Genomic DNA, 25,313 nt, shown 5'->3' with positions numbered 1-25,313 from the left:
TACTTTCATAAGAAAGTTCATTCTTTCATAGTGATGAGCAGTGCTCTTGGTCTGCCTTTCTCATGCTTTGGAGTTTTTTCTCCTTAGCTGTTTCATCGGGATTGTGAACAAGCTGAAAACTGGATGGCTGCCCGAGAGGCTTTCTTAAATACAGAAGATAAAGGAGACTCTTTAGACAGTGTGGAGGCGCTCATCAAGAAACATGAAGATTTTGATAAGGCAATCAATGTCCAGGTGAGGAGTGTAGCTGAAGTAAGGGGAAAATAGTTTAGCTTCTCTTAATGCAGATTATTAGTGAAAGAAGTTATTACCATGCATGGCTTCTAAAGTTTGGTTCTAAATATTCGGCTGTCTGGGATCTGCTGCAGAAGTTTAGAAGCAGCTAATGCAGACAGGGATGAATTCCACTGCCTACAAACAGTGTAGGAATAGTGATGAGTATTTGTTTAAATCTCTTACTGATTTGAATTTTTTTTCTCTTTTTACAACAGAAAAAGGTATATTTTCAGTTTCTTGTAACAGAAGGCTGCCTACTTCTATTGAGAAATCATACTGCTATAGCTTAAAGTCCAAAAATAGTTTTTTCTTAAATGCTACAGGTGAAAGATGTTCTGAAACTGAACTCTCCAGTCCTGTAAAAGATAGACTTCCTTCACAGGTTCATACTTACAATAATGTATATTTAAAGAAGGAAAAAAGTCTTGTTGTGTTCCAGATCCTGCTCATCACTTGACTTTAAGGAACCACAGTTCTAATTTATCGCTCCTGTTTTTGACAGGAAGAGAAGATTGCTGTCTTACAGTCTTTTGCCGACCAGCTGATCTCTGCTGATCATTATGCAAAGGGAGTCATTGCTAACAGACGCAATGAGGTTCTGGACAGGTCAGTATTGCCCTGTTAGACGGGATGCAGATACTGACTGAAAGAGAATGCTCTTGGGCAATATTTTGTAGCTGTTAGACATGATGCTGTGTGCAGTCCTAGGTTTTCATTCAACATATGTATGTAATTACATACAGGTGGCTTCGTCTGAAAGCTCAAATGATTGAAAAGAGATCGAAGCTAGGAGAATCTCAGACACTGCAGCAGTTCAGTCGTGATGTGGATGAAATAGAAGCTTGGATCAGTGAAAAGCTCCAAACTGCAAGTGATGAGTCATATAAGGATCCCACAAATATCCAGGTGAATATGTTTCTCGGCTCAAAAATCAAAATACAATTTTTAACTTTGAAAAACATACTCTGATTTGAAAAACTATGCTCAGGAATTCTTGTTCAGTGATAACAGAATAATACACCATGTTGGACATGGTCTCCCTTTAACAAGAAGAAAATGGAAGTTACATTATGCATGAAAGGAGGCCCAAAATAGAACTCACTTGGTAATTATTGATGCATATAATTAATAATATATGTGGTATCTGCAGCAGCAAGTTTCCTGAAGAAAGCCCTGAGTAGCTATTCTGTCTTTCTCCTAGATAATAAAATAAGGAAATGGAGTTCTTGGTCTCATCTCTGTCTTATGTTCTAAAATGTGAAGTCTCATTTATTTTTCGGTATTAAGGAATAATTAATTAAAGTTACCTCTTATGTTTTAATACTGGTTTATGAAGTAGCATGAATGCACTGAACTACTTCTCTCAATCTGTTTTATAGCTTTCCAAACTGCTGGTAAGTAGTTTGGACTAGCCCTGGTATGTGAATTTTTTTCTTTGTATAGCTTATGTGTGAGCACAAGGTCTGATTGCAGTCTGTTGCTCCATCCATCAGTTCATGCAATCTCTTTGTTTTCTGTTAGTTCTTGACCTACATCCAGGTACAGCTGTTGATCTTCATGTTATGGGTGTGGCTTTTTGTTAATGCCTATTCAGCATCATTTATTTATGTATTCATTTTGCAGGTGTTCTGCATGATCTGTTTAATTTGTGGTGCATTAGTGATCTAGTTTGGTGGGGGTTTTTAGGAGTTAGCCTATAGAAAAATGGGTTTCTATCCTCCTTCTTCAGAAATTTGGCTATTGGGCCTGTCATCCTCCTGTCTGGATCTTCAGTCATGATGATTTAACACATGACATAATGCCAATTGTTAGCTAGCATTTGTAGAATCAAATGCTGAAGGTGCAGGATTCAATGAAACAATAGATCTAGATATCTTAGTTCTTGCAACAGTAGCATAGAAGGAACACTCCAGAAAAAGATATGCACCAGATGGAAAGCTGACAGGACTTTTAAGAATCCAAGAAGTGGAGTAAAACGACAATATATGGAAGGAGAAGACAGAACAAAGAAAGGGGACGCTACCTAGACTAAGAAAGGAAAGAATCGTTGTTTGTCACTTTAGGCTGTGGTAGACTATTTTTTTATTTTTATTTTTTAGTAGAAGTAGTAGTAGCCTAAAAGGCTGTCTGGGATTTGTTGTAATTATATGGACGTATGCAATTGGCAGCTTTTTAATTGAGTTTTACTTGTTGGTAAATCTAGCTTTGAAGGGTATGGTTTTTATAATCTCAGCATTCAGGATTAACAGTTCCTAAAATAATGCAGTTCATGCAGAATTTCTCATGCCAGCGCTATAGTATTTTCCATCTTTTGTTTTTAATCTAACATTTCCTTTCATTCCATTCTCTCAGGGCAGTGTATACCCATGTCCAATGTTACTAGCATTTCCACTTAATACTTGTAAATTCTGTCTTGTCATTTTTGTGCTATTGTTACCTTCCTGATGGGTGGATGGATCGTGTAAATATGAGAGAGAGCTGCATACTTCCTCCCACACCAAGGCTCCTGTTGTTCTCATGGTCCTCTCAACCCAGCAGAGAAAAAATTTTAACAATTCAGTTATTTTTATAGAGGTTTTTGGTGGTTAGTTCATTATTTTAATATATAATGTGGCTGTGTGTGACTAATACCAAAACTGCAGAAAGCAGATAGGCTGCTGATTTCTCTCAACTCCGTATAGATTAGGAAGGGAAATAGAAATTTGTGACATTACTATAGGAGTAGAAGGGATGATCTACTGCGCTTCAGCTTAGGGTACGTATAAGTGCTGCTTTTCAAAGGTGATGGCATTGAAAATGAGAAAGCTTTACTTGAGTAACAGCTAAGCTTAACGCAAGGAACGTTGCATGGGCATCTGTGAAATGCAGAAGATGTTGCCTGAGTTATGTGCATCAGCTCACTGACAGTTTTGCTAGGTCAAAGCTTGATTGTTACTCAGGTTAATGAGAGTTACTATTTGAGTTGGCAGTAAGCATTCTTACTGAGAGAGAGAGAACTTCTTTAGATCAGGCTATATACAAACCTCTTTATGTATGTCAGCAACTCTTGTGCTGTCCTCTCGGCCCATGAGAACAATGTAGGAGCCCTTTGTCCAGTCTCTAACAGTTTTGGTTGTGTCATATTCAGAGCAAACACCAGAAACACCAAGCCTTTGAAGCTGAGCTCCATGCCAACGCAGACAGGATCCGCGGAGTCATTGATATGGGGAACTCGCTGATTGAAAGAGGAGCATGTGCTGGCAGCGAGGATGCTGTGAAGGTAGGTACAACAAGTCTTAGGTTTATTGTTTAGAGAAGTGTTTGGATAATTGGGGGAGGAGAGTGTCTCTCCAAACCAAATACTGTTTTATAGAAGCTTTTCTATTTCAACTATGCAGTAGAAATCAGGGTAATCATTCTGCTTTGTTCTCAAGGGTGAGGAGTTTTCCGATCCTGTGATCGGGTTGTAAAACTGAATTATAGCTGGGCAGCATGAAATTATGACTGTGTAATTTGTGTATCTGGAATCAACAGTCAAACTTGCACCATATTCTGGTTTTGCATTTATCAGAACTTATGTTTTTAGTTTTGTAGCATTTATCTTTTCCATTTTATAACAGGCACGACTCGCTGCCCTGGCTGACCAATGGCAATTCCTGGTACAGAAATCGGCAGAGAAGAGTCAGAAACTGAAAGAAGCTAATAAGCAACAGAATTTCAATACTGGAATCAAGGACTTTGATTTCTGGCTTTCAGAGGTAACTGAGATTGGGATTATTTACTTGCAAGACTTGTTTTTCTAATTTTTTATTCCCTTTGCTGATGTTACATTTTGTGGAGCACAGTTCACCTTTGAGCAAGTCCAGTTTTATTTTGAAAAGAATCTTTATTACGACTAAAAATCTTGTGGATGTTTTTGTTATTACTTATGAACAATAAGGTGAGAAGAAGCCTATGTGCATAGAATCTGTTAGGAGTTAAACAAGTGATGAGGAAAAGATTTATCCACACTGTAGAAAACTGAGAAGATAATTTGCACAGTGTTAAAGGCATTATAATTTCAAGGGTTTTGTGAAAACACAACTCATTCTCCATCCCATTTTTCCTTCCCCCCCCTCCCCCAGGTGGAGGCTTTGTTGGCATCTGAAGACTATGGGAAGGACTTGGCATCAGTTAACAACCTTCTGAAGAAACACCAATTGCTGGAAGCTGATATATCTGCTCATGAGGTATTGCTTTCTCTTTTAGTTTTGGAAGATAAATCATAGTAATCAGCAAATTCTACAGATACTACTTCAGTACGTGCTGCAGTCATATACTTGTTGAAACCTATTTTCTTAATAAAAACTGACTCTGCACAGCAGCCAGATTATGTTTTGCTGTGGTTTTTTGTACTGACATAACAAACACAGAAATGAGATGCGAGAAATTCACACATTTTTTTTTCACCCATGTTTCAAGGATCGTCTGAAAGACCTGAACAGTCAGGCTGACAGTTTGATGACCAGCAGTGCTTTCGATACGTCGCAAGTAAAGGATAAACGTGAGACCATTAACGGGCGCTTTCAGAGGATTAAGAGTATGGCAGCTGCCCGCCGTGCAAAGCTGAACGAGTCCCACCGTTTGCATCAGTTTTTCCGTGATATGGATGATGAGGAATCCTGGATCAAGTGGGTATTTTGGAAGTTCTAGGCTCTGGTGCGGGGGCATGTGCTTACTGCCAGCATCCATAGTCTGTAGTATGGTTTTATAACTTGCCTTTTCCACAAGTATGTGTCTCTACTAGAAATTACCTTTGCCCCCCAGTCAAGGAAAACTATTTTCAAAATGGCTTCAGCACTATCTACAGTTTTCTTTGGTCAAACCCCAAAAGGAAAGCTTTGTACTAGAAAAAGTAATGCTGTTTAGACCTGAACCAGAGAACTGAAATTTGACTCTATTCTTTTTGAGAAAGTTCCTAGCAAAAATTCAAACCTTACTTTTTCAGTCTGAAGTACTTCCCCACCTCCCCCCCCAGCCAGATTAGTCAAATTAATTAGTCAATTAGTCAAATATTCTTTCCATATCGCTGTTAGTATCTTGAGAGGAGGGAAAGAAATGAGACTGACTGAAATCATTCAAATTGGAGCACTTTTTTTTTTGTCATGCTTGTAAAATAAGAAAAAAATAAAATTGGATAACAGCCAGTAAACCTTACAAAAGCTATCTATCTTCTTAAAAAGAAAACAGTACAGAGAAACTCTGTCCTGCTGAGAGAAATGATAGGCCCACTGTCACCTTCTTTTGTTCCCCCACACATTACTCCTGAGTGTGCTGCCAGGAGCTAGCTGCTGTTTGCTGATAACTCAGATAGACAATCTTTTACATCCAAAATTTTTGTTCTATGATGAGCATTTCCTTATTTGCAGTGGGTTTGGATGGCGCTTTTTTTTTTTGTCAGGTTTTACCTACAGAAGTAATTTTCAAATTTTCTTTTTTTCTTCTCTTTAATTTAGAGAGAAGAAACTGTTGGTTAGCTCAGAGGACTATGGCAGAGACCTAACTGGCGTGCAGAACCTTAGGAAGAAACACAAACGCTTAGAAGCAGAATTAGCCGCCCATGAGCCTGCTATCCAGGTAAATGCCTCTCTCCTTGACAGATTTCTCCATAAGCAGTGTCTGTCATGCTTGTGGCAAATACGCAAGGCAGTAGTAGATATGCTGGAATCCAAAAAGAATGTATAAGGAGACAGCAAGTGATGTTCTGTTAACTCCGTTTCTCTGCTTTGCAGGGTGTTCTGGACACTGGTAAGAAGCTTTCAGATGATAACACAATTGGAAAGGAGGAGATACAGCAGAGACTGGCTCAGTTTGTGGATCACTGGAAAGAGTTAAAACAGTTAGCAGCTGCTAGGTGTGTGAGACATGTTTTTGTAAAATTCAGTATTCGTTACAACAGTTACGTGGGCTTGTAATGACCAAATTTACTGAATTTCAGGGGTTTGGGTCATCAGTAATATGATGTAATAGCACGTCACTGATGACAGGCTCTAAGAGACTATTGAAAAGAGTTTTAGTGTTGATGTTCCTCAGTAGAAACATGAGTTGTGGGGTTTTTTTGGTTTTTTTTTTTTGAGGCCTGCTGTGTTTAGCCTTTTCTTGCATCAGTTGGAAACCGTAGACTTAGAATTAACTGGCTTTAATCCATCACCAGGATGTTTTTCTGAATAGAAGCTGTTGGGAGAAAATGATTCATTGTAGTCCTTCAGTCACTGCAGGCTCTGTGGCCCAGTGAATTTCTAGAGCTGTAGGTACCACAGTCTGCTGCTGGAGAAGTGAAGTGTGAATGATTGTGTGTCTAGGGTTCAGTCTCTGTACGTTCTTAGGTTTGCTGCTGCTGTAATTTGGTTTTGCATCTTATATCTAAAAGCCATAAAGCAACACTGTGGCTAATTTTACCTTTCTTTTCCCAAACAGGGGTCAGCGTCTAGAGGAGTCTCTGGAGTACCAGCAGTTTGTAGCAAATGTTGAGGAAGAAGAAGCCTGGATCAATGAGAAAATGACCTTGGTAGCCAGCGAGGATTATGGGGACACACTTGCTGCTATCCAGGTATGGAGCAAGTTGTCAGCTCTTTTGTTCTTACTGCATTATTGTTGGTTAGAGCTTAACGAACCTTTTCTTTAACTGTCTTTCCAATTTAGCGTTGTTGGTTTCTTTTGAAGGCCTACATTGTAAAAAAGATAAATTTTATAAAAGCATCCCAGGTGTGTTATTTCCTGTAGAAATGACTTGCAGTTTGGTGCAGTTTTGCATCTCTCGACCTTTGATGGGCAATCCTTGGTTAATTCAAATAGCCGAAGTTAAATTGGAAGTCTCCTTTTGTCCACAGAAAACCAGCAAGTTGTGCTAACCAGCTACGATTAATAGATTTTGTTAGAAAAATTTTATGATAGCAGATTTATAACAATAACTTCTTAAATTTTTTTAATAAATGGTGAGAAATTATTTTTAAAAGGGGACTGTCTTCTATTTGCAGGGCTTGCTGAAAAAGCATGAAGCATTCGAGACTGATTTCACTGTCCACAAAGACAGAGTGAACGATGTTTGTGCTAATGGAGAGGATCTCATTAAAAAGGTGAGCATAAACTAGTAAAGAAAAAACAAAACCAACAAACAAAACACCAAAGCTTCAAAGGTTACCCAGGACACTTTAATGTCAAAGCAGACTTGCTCTTCTCTGACGACTGATTGTCATCTCTTTGAAAAGAGCTCTTACTCATTTTTTGTGTCTGAATAAGCTGCTGGTGTTAACTAATTTCTCGGACAGTGGCTGTACACTGAGAACAAAAACTTTCAGTTGAAGTACTTGCTCTGTCACCAACTTACAGGATGCCTTGGAAGACCTTAAGATCATATGGTGTGCATTTTTTTTCTCCTATCATGTAGAATAATCACCATGAGGAGAACATTACTGCCAAGATGAAGGGCCTCAGAGGCAAGGTGTCAGATCTGGAGAAAGCAGCAGCTCAGAGGAAAGCCAAATTGGATGAGAACTCTGCCTTCCTCCAGTTCAACTGGAAAGCAGATGTAGTGGAGTCATGGATAGGTATGTTCTATACTGGGGCACAGTACCCTGTCACAAAGAAACTGAAATGCTCCTTCATCTCAAGAGATCTCAAATAACTTCTCGGTTGCTGTTCTAACCAGCAGACCTAAACCCAAAGCAATCAGCAGTGCTTTACCTGATTTATACTTTTGGGGTAACCGAATTTGGAATAGGGGGAATGTTTGAGATTAGAGGTTGACATATTTACTGAATTTGTTTCATTTTCCAGGTGAGAAGGAAAACAGTCTGAAGACAGATGATTATGGACGTGACCTCTCTTCTGTGCAAACACTACTCACCAAGCAGGTTAGTGCTAATGCTGCTTCCGCCCCATAAGTGATGGAGAGAACAAGTGAACTCTTCTGCAATACAGAAGGATCTGGTATTTATGTTTGAAATACATGCAGGATATCGGAATGGTTGAATAAAAATACAATCTAAAATATTTTATTCTCTTTTTTAATGCTTCAGGAAACTTTTGACGCTGGCCTTCAGGCTTTCCAGCAGGAGGGAATTGCAAACATCACTGCTCTGAAAGACCAGCTACTAGCAGCCAAACATATCCAATCAAAGGCCATTGAGGCACGGCACGCTTCCTTGATGAAACGCTGGAATCAGCTACTTGCTAATTCTGCTGCCAGGAAAAAGAAACTCTTGGAGGCTCAGGAGCATTTCAGAAAGGTGAGTGGCCAAACCATGGGGCTACAAAAATTTTAATTGTTCTCTTTGGGGGAAAAAACCCCACCAACATACAATGCTTGCAACTTCTGCAGTATTTTCATTTGCAACTAATGATTATGGAGATCCTGGAGACTTGTCATAAGAATTTGAGATGTTTGCAAGCAATAAGTATTAAAGGCAAACCATCACAGATGCATGTTAGAATACAGAATACTTACATTACTACATAACTGAACTGGATTTTTTTCTCTTTTCAAGGTTGAGGATCTGTTCCTGACCTTTGCAAAGAAGGCATCCGCCTTCAACAGCTGGTTTGAGAACGCTGAAGAGGACCTGACAGATCCTGTGCGCTGTAACTCACTGGAAGAAATCAAAGCACTGCGAGAAGCTCATGATGCTTTCCGCTCTTCACTTAGTTCTGCCCAAGCTGACTTCAACCAGCTGGCAGAGCTCGATCGCCAGATCAAGAGTTTCCGTGTAGCCTCCAACCCTTATACTTGGTTTACTATGGAGGCTCTTGAAGAAACCTGGAGGAATCTGCAGAAAATTATCAAGGCAAGTCACAGAGAAAGAGAGAGAGAGAGACTCTTTTCATAGTTTATGACCTTTCAAGTCTTCCCTGGAAGTTGTCCTCCAAGATAAAGCAGTACAATAGTTTGTCACTGTACTACAGGTGGAAATATCTCAAAATTTGCGAGATCCATTAGCTATAAACTTGTTTTTGTGGTCTTCCGTTTGCTGTCTTTCAAAAGCCAAAATGCACATTCCTCTCTTCCAAACTATAAAACATTTAATGTCCGTGCTACGCAGTAAAGTAACTGCAGGTTCAGTTCCAGTTCTCAAGACTTCACTGGGAATGTTTTGTGTTGTCATCTTTGATTTTTGTCTAGCTATGCAGCACGCTCTCTGAGCACTCAGTCTTGTTTTGAGCCTCAGAACTGTGCTGGTATGCAGCTCTTATTTTTTGGGTGGTGTTACAGGATGAGGGCAATCATGTTATTTCTCTGTTTGAAATTATTTTTGTTCATTTCTCAGGAACGTGAGTTGGAGTTGCAGAAGGAACAGCGAAGGCAGGAAGAAAATGACAAATTGCGCCAGGAATTCGCTCAGCACGCTAATGCTTTCCATCAGTGGATTCAGGAGACCAGGTATAGTTTGTTTTCCCAGGAGCTGCCCTTAAAGAGTTCCTCAGCAGGAACTCTTGAGAGTTTGTATCCATCCTACACCTCTTTGGTCTGTCCAAGTTGTAAATGTCTCCTGCTGAAAAACAGCTATTGAGGACTTGTTCATTTCCTGCAGCTGGGATTTGAGGGAGGCCCTGTTAGCTACAGGCAAGAAGAGAGCCCTGAAACACCAGACTTTAAAAATGTTTCTGCTTCTGAATGCATTTTCCTGCAGTAATTCCCAGTTATCCAGGACTTCACTCCTTTAGTTATTCCTGAACTAGTCTGCAGTACAGCTGGGGGGTCAGGAACAAATAGCTTGAAGTGTGAAGTGCCAGTGGTGTTTCTGTTAATGCCCCTTTTGTGTTGAACAGTATATTAGAAATCTCACTAGAATTTCAATAGAGAAAGAAGCTATAAAAAAGCTTAAGACTACTTTGTAATCATTTACCCAGGGTACTGTCTAGTAATATCCTTGCTTAGGGAGAGGGAGTAAAGATTTAACAACTGCGTTAGACATAAAAAATCTCAAGGTTGAGAATTGCAGTGAACTGAAGAGCATGTTCCTAGAAAACAGAGGTAACTGTGCTCAGACAGTGGTGCTGGCCAATTCTGACGCACTCTGGTTGTGGTTCAGAGGAGGAGAGTTCTGTTTTCATGTAATCCTGTGATTCTCTGTCTCTCTGTGTTTACAAATAGTTCTGTATGTGTCTTCAGGAAATAATGAAATATAAATACGATTTTTAACTTTTTAATGTTTGCTTCCCACCCAAATTTCTGTCCCTCTTTTACTGTCTTGTCTCTGTCCTGCTGCCTGATGTTTGGATCTTCACATTCTACAGGACTTACCTGCTAGATGGGTTAGTATTGAATTTTATATCTTTAAAATTTTGGTGATGTGTTCTGCTCTGTGTGTGTTCTTCTGTCATTACACTGCTTGTGAAAGCTGCGCTGAAACCCCTTTTATTTGAAAAGAGCTATCTGTGGCTGAGGTGCACAGACACAGGAAACAAGACTTTGGAGTAGATTAAGTATAAACCAGTAGAAACAAAACCATTTCCTAGTCAAAAGCAGAAGAAATCATTAATGGGTAGTCACTGGCAGACCATGGAAGTCCTAACTTCTGTTCTTGCTTTCTCTGAGGGCTTGCACAAGAAATGCCTGTTAATCTGAGGCGATATAGGAGAACACAGAGTAGTCTGCCTTTGGAAACAGCTGACATTCCTAATCTTCCAGCATTCAGAGACTTGCTTAGTGAAATAAACTTTTCCATTATAACTGTTCTCAGAACAACTGAAGCTTCAAAGTATCAACCATTTTTGGTAAGGAAGGAGGGAAGATTCCTATGAAGACGCTTTACTGAAATTATTTACTTTAAAACTCTGTAGTATGCAAATATGAACTGCCCGGTTTTTTAATCTGCTGCATAACCATGCCCCATAAAGATTATATTCTTGACAGGAGAAACCACAACCTTCCAACCATGAAGTTGCGTGGGTTTGCAGGCACTTAGATGCCTCCAGTTTTAAGCCCACTTTGTGTCCATGGGAATAGTTCCTGAAGAGGATGCATGCTGGTCATTTGTCAAGAAGTGGAAAGGAAATAATAAAATCTTTTACTCCACACTGTCAAACCCTCTGAGACTGTGTGTCTGTCCATTTAAATTTCTTCACTATTAAAAGTCTGCAGCCCTAATGGAAGCTTTGTAGTAAGACAGAATATAAAATGCTAATAAATAGTGTATGTGCCTGTGTGTCAGCCCTATGCAAAGTGCTAGAGAGGAGGCAGGGGCCTTTCTCGGAGAGCGAGAAGGCTTTTCATAATAAAAGGGTGGAATCTTTGCAGATAACTGTGCTGCTTATTTGCTGTGTAATGAACACAGTCTCTTGTGTTTTGCTCTTTCTGCCAGATAAAAATAATTTGCCCCATTTTTGTTGTACAGTTTAACAGAACTGAGCAGATTTTCCTGGAACAGATGCTGAATTCTCTGCTCCTTTGTAGAGCAGTGTTGTAGATTAGTTCTGGTATCCAAGAACGAGTGAACAGAAAGGAGTTGTTCACTAAAAGACGCAGGGCCAGAGTTCAAGATCACCATGCCAAGCCCTTTTGTTGAACAAATTACCAGAAGGCTGCTGATATGCCTGGCAGAGTTTGTCTTTAATTCTGCGTGAATAGAGTAAAAACACAGATTTAGCTCAAAAAGGCTTTGGCTGTGCTTAGCCTTCCTTGGCAAGAGGGAAGGCAGAGCTTCAGAGGTGTTTCAAGATGAGTTGCCATGCATACACCTTGCTTTTCAGTGTAACGTAGCTGCTTGTGTGCGCCCAGCACTGCCTGGAGGAGGTTTTCTTGGGGTAGGGAGAAAGAATAATTTGGAGTTTAGGAAGAAGAATCTGTAGATGAGTTAACTGCAAGAGTCTCTCTTAGTGGGAGAGACTCACTTTTTTGTGACTTACAGGAAAATAATAACAGATTATTTTTGTGTATGTGCAATCAGCATTTGAATAATTTTCTTAAGTACTTGCTTGTGTTTGCTGCAAGGTGGTGCTGGCTTGGAGTGTGGCTCCACTGCAGTGGCTGTGTTCGGATGTGTTCTTTCCTCTGTTCTTTCTTTCTTCCTTTTTGGAATTTACTTGGTTTCTTTTCTTTGACTAGCATAGCATATCGTCGTGTCATTCGTGTCTATCAGTATGAAGTTGGGGATGATCTATCTGGAAGGTTTTTTTCCTCTTATTTTCTTACCTCACTGTGGTTTTCAAATGCACCCTTTAATTACAAGGCTCGCTTTCCTTCCAACTAACTTAACTTTCACGGCTTAGAGGTGCTTGGAGGTTTGTTTCCCTGTTGACTCTTTCCATGGTTGGTTCCCAGCTTCCTGCTCAGGGTTCTCATCTCCTCAGACATGCACTGAATCTGAGCCTTAACCCTGTGGTGAGAAACACCCGGATGTTTGGTGCATTTTCATTGCTACAGAGTGATTCAGCACTTGAAATCCCCTTCTCAAGAAGCTCAAAAGCATGTAGGAGGATAGATTTCAGTGGAGATGAAAACCCAATTTTTAGTGATGTAATTATCAGCAACTTAAGTTATAGGAACTTAAATACCAGAGAGTCAGAGAGGGCAGCCCACCCGCACAGCGCCCAGATTTGCTGTCCATGCACAGGCCGTTAATTACGAACTCTCACCATACTTGTGGGAAGGACAGAGATTCTTAAACACTGCTGCTTAAAGGTGACTTAGGATCTTGGGGGGGAAAAGCAGCATCCAGAGACTTTCCATAGCTAGTCCGTATGAAGTAGGTCTTGCAGCCCATCACCACGGTGGTGATCTTTATATGATGACGTGGGGACAGCAGTGTGCCAAGAAGCTCCATGTGGAAATCATCTGAGAGGAGTGGCCATGCCTCAGTTTCCCTGGGTGCAGGATGGGAGAGGTGGGGTGGGAAAGGCAACTGTCCACCACCCACCGCTGTGTAGGAGAGGTCTACAGTTTTCTGCAGAGATTATGCCATATTAACATTACTTTTAAACCAAACAGTAGTTTTCAAGGTCTTTTTTCCCCATTTTATCCCCATGTAACACACCTCTAGAGCTCCTGTACCTTACTGGCAAAAACAGCCCACCTCCAGTGAATCACCTGTAGTTTGTGTGTGCGTGTGCCGGGCACGGTGGGTGGGTGGGACTGCACTAAGTTTCTAATTTCATTAGGTCTGATAAAGCGGGCGCTTTGGATCTGGCATGATGTGTGGCTGCTGATCATGTTGCCTTTCAAATGGGGCTAGAAATTAACTATATAAATAAATAAGAATCAAATAAGATGTACATGTGTCAGTCTGAAATAGGATGAGTTAGAATAAACAAAACACGAAAACAGTGTTTAAATATCTACAGGAGAATAATACTGCTGTCAGGATTTTTACTTTCAAGGAAGGACTGTTAATTTCAAGCCCCAGCTGCCATTTTTATGGGATAAGTGCGTTCTCTCATTGCGATTCTGTGTTTAGATCTTGCATGGTGGAGGAATCGGGAACCCTGGAATCGCAGTTGGAAGCTACTAAAGTAAGTGATGTTCACCTACTGCTGCAACACCTTTCCCAACTGATGACTTGGGAACACAGGGTGGGAATGGAAATGCATATAGCTGTATGGCAAAATCTTAATTGATTTTACCCATTTTGAGCACTGAAGAGACCTTTGGGATTATCTATTTACATATCTGATGTCTACTTACATCACAAGCTATTAAACAACACTGATGTAGTTTTCCTTTTTGCTCTTTTTCCCAAATGAGCAGGGTAGGGCTGAGAGGATACCGTATTTTAAGCACGTTTCCTAAGAGGGTTTTGGTCTCAAGAACTGGTTAGCAAGCCCTCTTGGTTTCCAGTAGCGTGCATGAAAAGGAATGTTGTTTTGAATACTATTTTACAAATCTCAGCACATATATATATAATCCCAGCAGAAAAAGAAGAATATAACCCTTCCTCCTCTGCCAGCATGTGGTCTAACTTTTAAGGGGGTTTTTTGCGCTCCTTGATTTTCTCCTTTTGACTCCCTCCTAACAGCGCAAGCACCAGGAGATCCGAGCTATGAGGAGCCAGCTGAAGAAGATCGAGGACCTTGGAGCAGCCATGGAAGAGGCACTTATTTTGGACAACAAATACACAGAACACAGCACCGTGGGGCTGGCACAGCAGTGGGACCAGCTTGACCAGCTGGGGATGAGAATGCAGCACAACCTGGAACAGCAGATTCAAGCTCGGTACGGCCTGCCCCGTGTGCAGTGCAAAGCGTGTTTAACGGGGGATAAAAGAGAAGACACGCATCTGCCTGTCTAAAAACAAACCTTGTATGATCCGCACTAACAAGTGCTCTGATGAATGGGTGTAGTGAGCTTGTAAATCCCCACCACCTCCTGGTTACAGTTTAGGAAATAGTTCCTATTGGCCATCAGCAATGACAAGATCTCGGGCGAATTGATTTATTCCGTTGAACTGTGGTGATGTAACGTATTGTTTGCTCTTTTGTCCTCACCTTCCAGTGTGGATGCTGGCTTGGGGCAGAGTTGTGCAGTTTAGGAACTGTTCACTAGCTTTGCTTCTTCCTTTTCAGAAACACCACTGGAGTCACTGAGGAGGCCCTGAAGGAGTTCAGCATGATGTTCAAGTGAGTTGCAGGGAAAGCATGCCAGAGGAATGCTTGTGAGAGATTTCTGGCACGTGGATGGCTCCTGCTCTCAGGCTTCTCTGACCGATCTGTTTGTAGCTCCTTTGTTGTCTGCCCGATTCTGTGCCGAGCAGCTCTGACCTCTGCCAGATGGCAAAAGCCTCCAGGGACACCCACGCGAGAGCCTCTCCAGGGCACGCTTACTTGTGGGCACAGTGGTGCAGGAAGTGGGAGTGCCAGCGAGTTCCAGCTGGGAATATAGCCATTTTTGGATGCTTTTTAAGCACAGTAAAGAATTTATCCTTTTTATGTATGTTAGATAGAACTAATTTATTGATTCTAGCTCATTTGTCCAGAATAGTGGGCTAGTTATGATCTGTTCTAGTTATGATCTGTCCACTTTATAGCTTTTGGCACTCAAAAACTGACACTTAAAAATGCATGGTTTGTTTTTATGTTTTTAGGCACTTTGACAAGGACAAATCTGGACGACTTAATCACCAGGAGTTTAAGTCTTGCTTGCGTTCTCTCGGCTACGACCTGCCTATGGTTGAGGAAGGAGAGCCAGACCCAGAGTTTGAGTCTATTCTTGACACTGTAGATCCCAATAGGTATGTGGGTTGGATCCTCCTTTATTGCAAAATATTGTACTGGCATCCTCTGGGGAGTTGGCTGGGAGGGCTCCCATAGGCTGGGAGCTCTGCTTGCTTCTGTTGTGGAGGGGTTACAGGTTTTTTTCTCAACAATTCATGTAAAAGTGTCTTTATGAGGGTAAGACTGACATTTGTGAAGGAGAAATTCACTTTAGAAAATGATCTGGCGTTGACAGTCTCCTGTGTTAAGACTTTCACTCCTCCCCGAAAAGCGAAAGCCCCTCTTGGGAGGGTGCGGAGGTGCTGTGCTCTGGGTGTTAACAGACAGCACTGTTCACACGCTGTGTTTCAACGGCAGGGATGGACACGTCTCGCTGCAGGAGTATATGGCATTTATGATCAGCAGGGAAACGGAGAACGTGAAATCCAGCGAGGAGATCGAGAGTGCTTTCCGTGCCCTCAGCTCGGAGGGGAAGCCCTATGTGACCAAGGAGGAGCTCTACCAAGTGAGTACTGGGGGTGGCCCGCTAGGGAGGAGCAGGCAGAGAATTTTTGTTGATAGACTGTTAACAGCAGCACTGGTTGGTTGGAGGTTCGTGTTGCTGTAGTTGAGTCAATTCTGAACCCGATAGCTGTCTGCTCTGCAGCAGCCACAGAAATAATGGTAACTACCCTACCTACCGGGCTGCTTTCTTGGCTCTATAGAGGAAAAGCTTTAAGAGCCAAAGAACTACCCAGGTTGAATAAAACAAGAGTTACTCAAAGGCCTGGGAAGGGGGTGCATTCACTGTGTCTGTCCTCAGAAACTCATGCTTTAATCACTTCTGAGACTAGAGGGAGATGCTTCTCCAGGCCGCAATTCAAAGGAGAAACTTAAGCAGCCAGGCTTAGACAGTGTGAACGTCTCCTCCCCCTCGCGGCCCTGCCAAGACAGCAAGTTTTTCCTGTCTGAATCCCACCAGCTGGCAGGGCAATAAAGAGGTTGTGCCGCTTCCTCGTATCGGTTACCTGTTCTGTCTTCCGTGGGAAGACTTGGGTCAGACCTTCCAACTTTTAACCAATAGTGCAAGCAGTTGGAGTGTTTCCATGCTGGGGTAGTTCTGCTGCTCTGGCTTTTGCTCCAAGCCGTGTGCCTCTGGGAGGGGGAGGGCTGCTGCAAACATCCCACTCGCAGCCTCAAAGTGCCCGTCTCCACCTCTGCCCTGTCTTTGTCTTTCAGAACCTGACCCGGGAACAGGCCGATTACTGCATTTCTCACATGAAGCCCTACATGGACGGCAAGGGCAGAGAACTTCCTGCTGCCTATGACTACATAGAATTTACACGTTCACTCTTTGTGAATTGATCTAAAACACTAGTACCAAAAGATGCAAAGAACATGCCCACGTTTGCTGACTATAGCTCTGCATGTCTCTCTCTCTCTTTGTGCTCTACAATAATCAATGTTACTTTATGATGTAACCTTAAACTGCTTAGCTTAAAACTCCTAGGGAAAACAAACATACTGCAGTGTGCTTCAATAAAAGTTACTGGTCGAACCACATCATCTTGTGTTTAATGGTTAAATGCAAATGTAACTGTTACGTGGATGAAACTCCAGCTGTCAGTTACCTGTGTGTTACAGGCCAATGCTGTGCAAGAGGTGAGTGGGCAACTTCTGGAGTCAAAGTAGTGACAAGCTTCACGCAGCTGGTTGTGTTGCTGCCTTAGTCCGTGATCTCACTTGCCAGCTGCTCCAGATGATTCATTTCCCTGGGTCCCTGCTCGGTGAAGTCCGAACTCAGCTGCCAGACCTTGACTGTACCGGCAGCATCCCCTGCTGCCAAGAGCCGTGTCTGCTTGATGTTAAATTCTAAACAGTACACAGGGTGTTCGCCCGCCGCCTGCTTTATGGAGAGGGCAGGCTTCTGTGAGCTCTTCTCAAAGTCAAACAGGTGCACATCTCCTAAACAGAAACACTTATTGCAGCTTTATGGCAACAGACTTTATTCAACAGCAGATGAGTATCTACTTAGTCTAGAACTTGGAGTTGTTCTTTTTAACCTGTTTCCCCCTCCCTCTGATGGTGTCTAGGCTGTGACAGATAGCTGACATCACCACAAGACAGTGCAGATTTATTCTGCTGTCAGAGACCTGAAAACAGCAAAAATGTTTGGGCAACTTTCTAGGGAAAAATTTCTTGGTTTAAATGATGATGTCTAGAAGTAAACGTCAGATACAAGGAAGCTGGAAATCAGTTTTAGCCACAGTAATCTTGCCATGTTACATCCTTGCAAATGGCTGTGGCAACAGAAGTAAAGGTATCAAATGTGAAAAATAACTGAAATTGGCCTGCCAGAGTTAGAAATTACTCATTATACTAATTGCATAGTACAAACAATGGCCATTGCTCTCTGCTTGTGTGAAGTGCTAATCAGTACAACCTACTTGAACTAATTAATACCCAGCACAATCTTAATTTTATATTTGCGAATAGGCATCTGCAGTTACTTGCCTTCCCCAGACGCAGCTGCAAAGACCAGTGGTCGAACTGGAGACCAGCGTACGCAGAAGAGGTATTTCTTTGATAACTGCAGAGAAATGAGGGGTTGTGTCTGCAACATGGAGTGCAAGTGAACTTGTCCATCAGTCCCACAGGTCAAAAAGAGGTTCCTGGGGGAGGGAGGAAGCAAGAAGCAACTTTTTTTTGCTTTATTGCTGAAGATACAGAACAAAAATCAGTCAAGGAGCATAATCTTGGACAATGTTGCTGCTTTGCAAAGGTCTGAATGTTTCCTAAAGCAGCAATTTCCAGGCCGTACCTCAGGATGGGGTCTGTGCAGCCACAGCTTTGGTTCTGCCCTCAAGTTTAACGAGGGCTGGTGGTGGCCGAGACGGGCAGAGTGTTGTGTTTGTCTTGTGCAAAGTAAATGCAAACCTGGGCTGTCAGCACAGAAACATGGCTTGGGGCCTCCTCCGCAGATGTGGGTAAACTGCAGGCAGAGAGGGATGTGAGCTGCTAATTTAAATTAAGGCAGCTACTGGTAACATTTCTGAGGGGCACAGCACTTCAGCACTGATAAATAAATTACTTTTTCACCTCCTCCCCTTGACTTTAAAGTGCTCTTTAATATTAACACATAGGCTGATGATCTAAGGAAGGTGCACACGCTATTTTGTGTTATGTTGTGCCCACGCGCAGCATAACCGAGTGGGCAGCTTCACCAGAGCCAGTGGACATTGTTTCTCCTACGACGGGAAGTTACTTGATCAAGTTTCCAACGCCAGGTGACTTTTTTTTTTTTTGTCTGGATCCTGTACACACACCCCACCCTCTGGGGTGATTTGAAAAATGCATGTTTCGAGCTAGGCAATAACTGTCTAACATGCACCACTGGTGTCAGCTCACAGCACTCACCTGTGGAAGGGTGAGCAGCTCACGGAGTAGACCGGCCCGCCGTGTGGGGAGAAAGCGAGCTCCGCTGGTGCCCTGAGGGGAACAGAACTGCCCGTCCGATGGAGAGCTGGTGTCTCTGCTGCAGTGGAGCACTTCAGGGAATAGCCGCCTTCCACCCCGACAACGAACACGCGGGGATCAAAGTGTGAAAAAGAAAGCGAGGTCACGCCCACAGCAGCCTCTCTGCAGGCAAACTGCGAGAAAAAGAGACAAAGCTGCTGCAAGAGCCGGGGTCCAGTGAAACACCCGTGTGGTCAGAGCAGCATGAACCAGCCTGGATCCCAGGGGCTGTTTGCTGCACAACTTGCACCAGCTATGATGGTTGTAGCACTGCTTGGCCTTTAACCTCTGCAGCATCCTCCTACAAGGGGATTCATGTGAATTATTATTACTACAAGTTCTCTTGTCCTCCCAGCAGCTTCTCTTTAGAGCATAGCAAAAACTTCAGCTGTTGCCAGTCTTCAAAGGAGTGATTTCAGTATGGGAAAGGAGATGAGAATCAAGGGTTAGTGTGTGTGTTCCAAAGGGGTTTTTCCCTGTTTTCCTGGCCCTTCTCGTGGAAGGCGCAATCTGCCACGTGGGCTCTGGAGTTAAAAGTGTTTTGTCAAATCATCCCTCTTCCAACAGCTGAACTCACCTTCTTCAGCTGCGTGCTGCGAGGGACCTGCTGAGCCACCACGGCGAACCCTTCGGCCAAGGCCAGCCGACCATCTCGTGCCTCCCTCCAGACCAGGATCTTCCCATCCGTCGACACACTCAACAGCCGGGAGTGGTTTCTGTGCTTGGAGTCAGGTAACCAGTTAACCTGTTCCAAATGCCACAAGCGCATGACAAGGGGGACTGTCACAACTGCCAAGCCCCCCCTCAGCAGCCTGCGGGCCCCTGACCTGCCAAGACAACAGGCAGCAACCAGCAACATTGGTACCAAACCAGGTTCTGCCGGGAGCCAGCACGCAGACGTAGCTGCTAGAGAAATGTGTGGAGGTGTTCAGGGCTGAATTCTGTATGCCCAGTTCTATAGTTCACCTGCCATTGCTTCCGAGCCATGGGATTTATAGCACTGTCACCCAGCTATAAACAGCAGTGTTTTCCTGACTTTCAGATGAGAAAATACATGACTGCCCAGAGTCACAGGACCCCAGAAGGACAAAAACCACCCGGAAGCCAGACTGCTTGACAAGCTGTGACCCTTCGTGTAGCTTTATGGATCAGTGACACTTTGCTACTTATATTTTTAAACCATGACAAATATTGTTGACTGTATCTGCATTGATAAATAGTTACAGCAAGGGAACAGGCCTAGTCTTCATTTATCCTGAACAGCAAGAAGCTATTTTTTTTACAGCGTTGAGTGTCCAGTTCAGCAAATGACTGTTTGGTAGCTAGATGTGGGGGAAAAAGAGCCAATGAAAAGAGAGCATAACTGCTGAAACATAACGGCCTGTATGAGCGCTTCAGGTAAAGCACCAGTAAGGTGACTAAGAACTGAAAGTATGAAACAGAGCCGTGGCAACTCTTGCCTCCCCCAGCCATATCTGCTGAGATGTTCTCTGTTACCTGATATACTGGATCAGTGTGAGTGTCATCTGTCATCCCCGTCCTCCAGATCACAGAGTCTTCTGTCCTGCTGGTGTCCCACACCACCAGCTCCCCACTGAACAGGCCACCTGAAAGGACAAAGGTACCAATAAAACATCTGAGGGCTAATGGCGCATAAGTGTGAGCGATGCAAGGGGCAGTTTGCGCTGCTGTTACAACAGAACTGGGGTAACTTTTCTTATTGCTAGAGTTCTGGGAAGCATGGTCCTCAGCAGAAAGAGTAACAAATGCACAAATGAAGCTCTGGTGGAAACAGGCACACCAGCTTCAGAGGACTGACAGCTGTATACAAGACACAGCTCTGGTGTAAGAGAATACAGCTCTGCCAAAATAAGTACACTCTTCCCACCTACACCCAGGGCTGAATTTCTTCCTGTCATCTCCTCAGGGAGAGATGAAAGGCAAATGTCATTGAAAAAAGCAGCAAGTTGCAGTTCAGAAGCAACAGTGCGCTTATCAGCACTGATGAGCATTAGTTCCTCAGTGTGAGGAGCTGCAACACTGTTATTTCTGCAAGAAATCTTAAGCTGAGCTGAGAGAAACAAAATGACCTAAGCTGAAGGAAATAAGGATACATTTCAGAGAGGATCTAAGGTAAGAGCAACCTACCTGCTATCACTGAAGGCTGGGAGGGGTGGAAAGCCAGGCACATGACAGAGCTGGGAACATCCACCACTAGGTCAGGGCGCTCTGGGTTCAACCCTCTTCTGTCCAGATTCCAGGTACAGACATAGGATTTTTCTGTGCTCCAGTCCCCACCATCCAACCTGAAGAGGAAAAAGCTACGTCTTGCCTTGTGTGTTCCGCAGAGAATCCCAGTCTAGCAGAGCTCTGGTATGCCTGGCTTGTCACTTAAACGTGCTGCTTCGTGGCTTGAAGGAAAACTGAGGTGAAGAAACTTCTCTACAGGCGAGTATATATGTATACAGTGCATGTCAGTGTACTTACAGAACAAAGTGCCAGCAAGTAAATCTCAGGTACAATTCACTATTCCAAGACCTACTGACCATTCAAATAATGGGAACAATCTAAAGGGCATGTACAAAAAGTTGCTATGAGCATTTAGGAATGAAAACCTAAAGAGACTAAATTGCTGCTGACTTGCAAACCGGCTGAGTTGCAAACCACATTTCCTCTAAACAAGGACTCAAAGATCCATCAAGGAAATATCTTACCTGGAGGACTGAGAGGGGCTGAAAAGACTTACTGGGTCTTGCCTGGCCTGAGATAAGCAGCATGATTTGAAGTTCAAGTGCCTCCACAGGAACAGAAAACATTCTTCACAACCACCAAATGGTGTTGATGACCCTGGACAAACCATGCCACACACCCCAGCTCTAGAGATTTCAATCCAGTCCTTTGCCCATCATACCTGTTTGCCACAAGTGGGTCAGGAATTATTACTCTGGGATGCTAACAGACACTTCCCACTCTACTTCATTATTTCTACCTGTTTCATTCATTGCATGCTACAAGGAGATGATATGGAGGTCAGAGATCTACAGAATGGTCCTGGTCAGGACAGCAAGAGCCTGACTTCTACTGCCTTTATTTGATGCTCTTAATTCTTTTATTGGAATAGATATGATCAAATAAAAGGAGCAATTTTTCATCCAATGGGTACTTAGTTGATCTGTGAAACTCTACTGAAGGATGTTGTAGATGCTAAAAGTTTACACAGCTTCACAGAGAATGTGTAAGTCCATGGAATGGAATTTTACTGAGGGTAACCACAGACATAGAAACCACATTCTAATCTGAAAACGGCTGTAGGCTGGGAGAGCAGAAGGGGTATGGAATATACAGGTTTGCCCTGTTTTACTCTTCCCTACATGTTCACTCATGGATACCCTTTTTGCTGGGGATTTTAATCTAAGGAAATGGAGGCAGAGCAAAAAAGGAGTAAGGGCAGCAGTAGGGCATGGAAAGGAGAGGCTGCTATAGACATTCATTGGATTAGATGAATGTTTTGTCCAACTCTCATTTCAGAAACCCTTAAATGTTTGCTAGCACATGTCCATAGCATCAGGCGCACGCATGAACGAGTGCCAGGTTCATCCGGGGCGCTAAGAGACCACATTAAAACAACACGATCTTCAGTGAAGATAAGCACGTACTTCCAAACCTCACCTACATATATTTGTAGGTGCATCTGCTCTTTACATTTTCTTTCCAAACAGAATCTATCTAGAAACAAATCAGTAAGAGTACACATATCCATTTTCGAGACAGGGAGGAAGGTAGAAGAAATAAAAGCCATAATTTAAGACTGCCCTGAGATTTTGTTTCTTTGAATATGAATTATTTAACTCGCATAATGTGTATATATATGTCTAGTTTATTACTGCAGAGAAAGTGAATGTATCTAAAACTCAGGTCAGCCGAAGATGTCACACCAACCTCAGCTGGGCTCTCAATCCATTCAGATACTCACCGACCATATGAACATGCAACAACAGACCCGGTTGCATTCCACGAGACACTGGTAACCTGTAGGTTTTGATCCTGAGCCTTTGGGTATGACAACGTATGCAAACACAACACCTGGAAAAGATAAAATTCAAGCACTGAAGCAATAAACTCTGAACACAGAGAAAGAAGATCTGCGCACGCCCCTGCGTATGATCGCATGGTTACAGCGTTGGCTTCCCCTTTGACCAAGAAACACAGAGATATATGTGAAAAAGTAGTTGAATTCTTACTGGGGAAAAAAAAACCCACAACATGTGACCCTACCAAACCAACTGTCACCTCATAACTACATCTCACAGACTGCGCACTTCGGGGGCTGCATGACAACTCCAGAAGGCTGTGCTGTAAGGAATTACAATAGCCCCCCAGGTATGACTCCAGCACTCGCTAAGCTTCACAAGCAATGGTTTGAAAATGATGGTACCAACATGTACTGACTGATAAAAATTGCTTCCACTCTTGAGCACTGTGCACTAAACAAATATAATCTAAGTAGGAAGAGCCACCAAATCAGTGACTGCAACTGTTCGCAGATAACTGCTACTCTGGCATGCTCTAAAGGGGCTACTGGAAGCTGCAGATAAACCTACACCAACTGCAGGCTTCCTTCTCACAAAGGTGCTGCAACACAGTCACTAGCAGGAGGAAGTTTTACCAAGCAAGGCCAGGCCACAAGCAAGGGAGAAAGCTGGAGGAAAAAAACAACTAGTAACATCTAATAATTAGAATCTGGCAAGAACAATCACAGCAGTAAGAAACAGAACTAACAAGGTGGAGCCACTGCAGCCACCTCTGTTTGGGTAATGACAAGGATCCAAATTCTGTCAACTTACTGTTTCATTCTGATCTGTCCAGTTCACCTCAAAGCCATCAAAGGCACGACTTTTCCAGTTTCTATTTAGCTCTTTGATAACAGCATCCTCCACTCTCTGAAGGAATGAGAGAAGGCTAGCGTAATCTACTTGGACTTCTTGCTGGAAGTCTTGGACAGCAGCTTTACTTTGATCCGTCTGCACACCAGCATCTCGGCTAGTGTGGGATTGTACGGCATTTTCTGCCGTTGAAATTTTCCCAGTCTGGCAGCTTTTCTAGTAAAAGAAGACAGACACTCTGTAATCCAAACAGAAAAAAAAAGAGAGTGCTGCACAAAACATTCAAAGCATCTTCCCCTTTTTGGCATTTCATAGACATTCAAGTACATTTGCACACCCCTGGTTCATGGTTAAAAGCAGGATGCCTCTGTAACTCCGGGTGTCAGTGATGTATTTGTGACCTTCACATGATGTGATATGAGAGAGAGAGGCCCGAATATCAGTCAAATTCAGGCCTGCAGCACGGAATGGGGAGAATAAGAGAACGCAAAAAGGCAGCAAGCCTCCAAAGAAAAGAGCAAACACCAAACACGATGACAAGCGCAGCAGGATCGGCTCCCAAACGACGAGCTTTGTGGCAGCTGCACGTGTGCTTTTTTGCCAATTTGTATAAAGGGCCTAAATTAGTAAAATGCTGCAAAGGGGCAGAGCCAGCATGCAGACACCGGCACCTCGGGCCCGCCTGCCGCCGGTTCTGCCCCGGGCACCGGCAGGGATGCAAACTCCCCCTGGGGAAGGTCTCCATCCCGTCCCGGGCCGAGCTGGAGCAGCGGGACCTGCGGGGGGCGAGGGGGGGGGGGGGGGGGGGTGTCACCGACGGGCACGGAGGGAACGAGTGGGAGCCAGGCCGCCCCTTCAGCAGGCCCAGGGGGTAGGGAAGGAGGAGGCCGCCGCGGCTCTCAGAGCTGCCTCCGGCCCGGCCCCTCCCGGCGGTATAAGAGCGGGGAGCGAGGCCATGGCCGCCCCGAGGGCCGCCCGGGGTCTCTCACCGCCTCGCAGCGCGCGCTCCGGGCGCTCCTCCACAGCGACTTCACGTCGGCGCCGGGCGCTGTCCCGTCCGCGAACATGGCGGCGGGCGGGGGTCGCGGCACAACCAGCTCCCACCGCCCGCTCCGCAGGTTCCCATGGAAACGGGCGAGGCGCTGCGGGATGGCGTCACCCCGAGCGACGGGACCGCCGGCCTGCGGGCGGTAAACTGACCCGGGTGGGTGCCATCTTGGGGAAGGGTATGGAGGGTTTGTGTTGGGCGGGAGGCGGTTCTGTGTGGAAGAGGGGTGCGAGTTGGCCCCGGCATCAGCGAGGGCTTGGGGCGGTATCTGTGTTAATGCTGTAGGTCTGGCGGGGGCTACTCCTTTCCCTTCGGCCGCCCCAGCCGTACCCGCGCTGGGTCCCGGCTGGGCCCTCCGCGCCGCCGGGGGCACAAGTGGCAGCAGAGGCGAGAGGGCGCAGGGGCTGCCAGGAGTTAAGATGGCGCTGGGCGGAGGGTGGGGGGCAACA

The 25,313-nt window shown here is 43.9% G+C and overlaps 2 protein-coding genes across 3 annotated transcripts in view; one reads left to right on the top strand and one right to left on the bottom strand.

Annotated features, from left to right (window-relative positions):
* SPTAN1 (spectrin alpha, non-erythrocytic 1) overlaps positions 1 to 16,980 on the top strand; it is a 51,992-nt gene extending 35,012 nt beyond the window's left edge. The window contains exons 35-58 of one of the 2 annotated variants that reach the window (XM_075772288.1): positions 88 to 234; positions 779 to 882; positions 1,020 to 1,182; positions 3,404 to 3,535; positions 3,876 to 4,013; positions 4,380 to 4,484; positions 4,717 to 4,925; positions 5,751 to 5,871; positions 6,027 to 6,148; positions 6,712 to 6,844; positions 7,272 to 7,370; positions 7,682 to 7,841; positions 8,071 to 8,147; positions 8,313 to 8,522; positions 8,781 to 9,077; positions 9,558 to 9,670; positions 10,528 to 10,545; positions 12,338 to 12,400; positions 13,686 to 13,740; positions 14,244 to 14,440; positions 14,791 to 14,844; positions 15,309 to 15,455; positions 15,796 to 15,943; positions 16,657 to 16,980. In XM_075772288.1, coding sequence (XP_075628403.1) covers positions 88 to 234; positions 779 to 882; positions 1,020 to 1,182; positions 3,404 to 3,535; positions 3,876 to 4,013; positions 4,380 to 4,484; positions 4,717 to 4,925; positions 5,751 to 5,871; positions 6,027 to 6,148; positions 6,712 to 6,844; positions 7,272 to 7,370; positions 7,682 to 7,841; positions 8,071 to 8,147; positions 8,313 to 8,522; positions 8,781 to 9,077; positions 9,558 to 9,670; positions 10,528 to 10,545; positions 12,338 to 12,400; positions 13,686 to 13,740; positions 14,244 to 14,440; positions 14,791 to 14,844; positions 15,309 to 15,455; positions 15,796 to 15,943; positions 16,657 to 16,782 — 3,138 coding nt within the window. In that variant the 3' untranslated portion in view covers positions 16,783 to 16,980. The remainder of the gene's footprint in view (positions 1 to 87; positions 235 to 778; positions 883 to 1,019; positions 1,183 to 3,403; positions 3,536 to 3,875; positions 4,014 to 4,379; positions 4,485 to 4,716; positions 4,926 to 5,750; positions 5,872 to 6,026; positions 6,149 to 6,711; positions 6,845 to 7,271; positions 7,371 to 7,681; positions 7,842 to 8,070; positions 8,148 to 8,312; positions 8,523 to 8,780; positions 9,078 to 9,557; positions 9,671 to 10,527; positions 10,546 to 12,337; positions 12,401 to 13,685; positions 13,741 to 14,243; positions 14,441 to 14,790; positions 14,845 to 15,308; positions 15,456 to 15,795; positions 15,944 to 16,656) is intronic. The other variant, XM_075772289.1, reaches the window with a different exon arrangement.
* DYNC2I2 (dynein 2 intermediate chain 2) lies at positions 16,971 to 25,070 on the bottom strand. Its single transcript, XM_075772291.1, is given in 10 exon segments — positions 16,971 to 17,382; positions 17,932 to 18,089; positions 18,835 to 19,067; positions 19,511 to 19,678; positions 20,431 to 20,540; positions 21,082 to 21,239; positions 22,907 to 23,016; positions 23,778 to 24,032; positions 24,806 to 25,024; positions 25,026 to 25,070. Coding segments are annotated over 10 exon segments (1,656 nt in total). The 5' UTR covers positions 25,032 to 25,070; the 3' UTR covers positions 16,971 to 17,143.
* Positions 25,071 to 25,313: the final 243 nt, after the last annotated feature.

The sequence above is a fragment of the Balearica regulorum genome, chromosome 20, assembly GCF_011004875.1.
Source record: "Balearica regulorum gibbericeps isolate bBalReg1 chromosome 20, bBalReg1.pri, whole genome shotgun sequence".
Taxonomy (NCBI): Eukaryota; Metazoa; Chordata; class Aves; order Gruiformes; family Gruidae; genus Balearica; species Balearica regulorum.
Note: the sequence above shows the minus strand (reverse complement) of the source record. Positions and strands in the feature narration are given on the sequence as shown.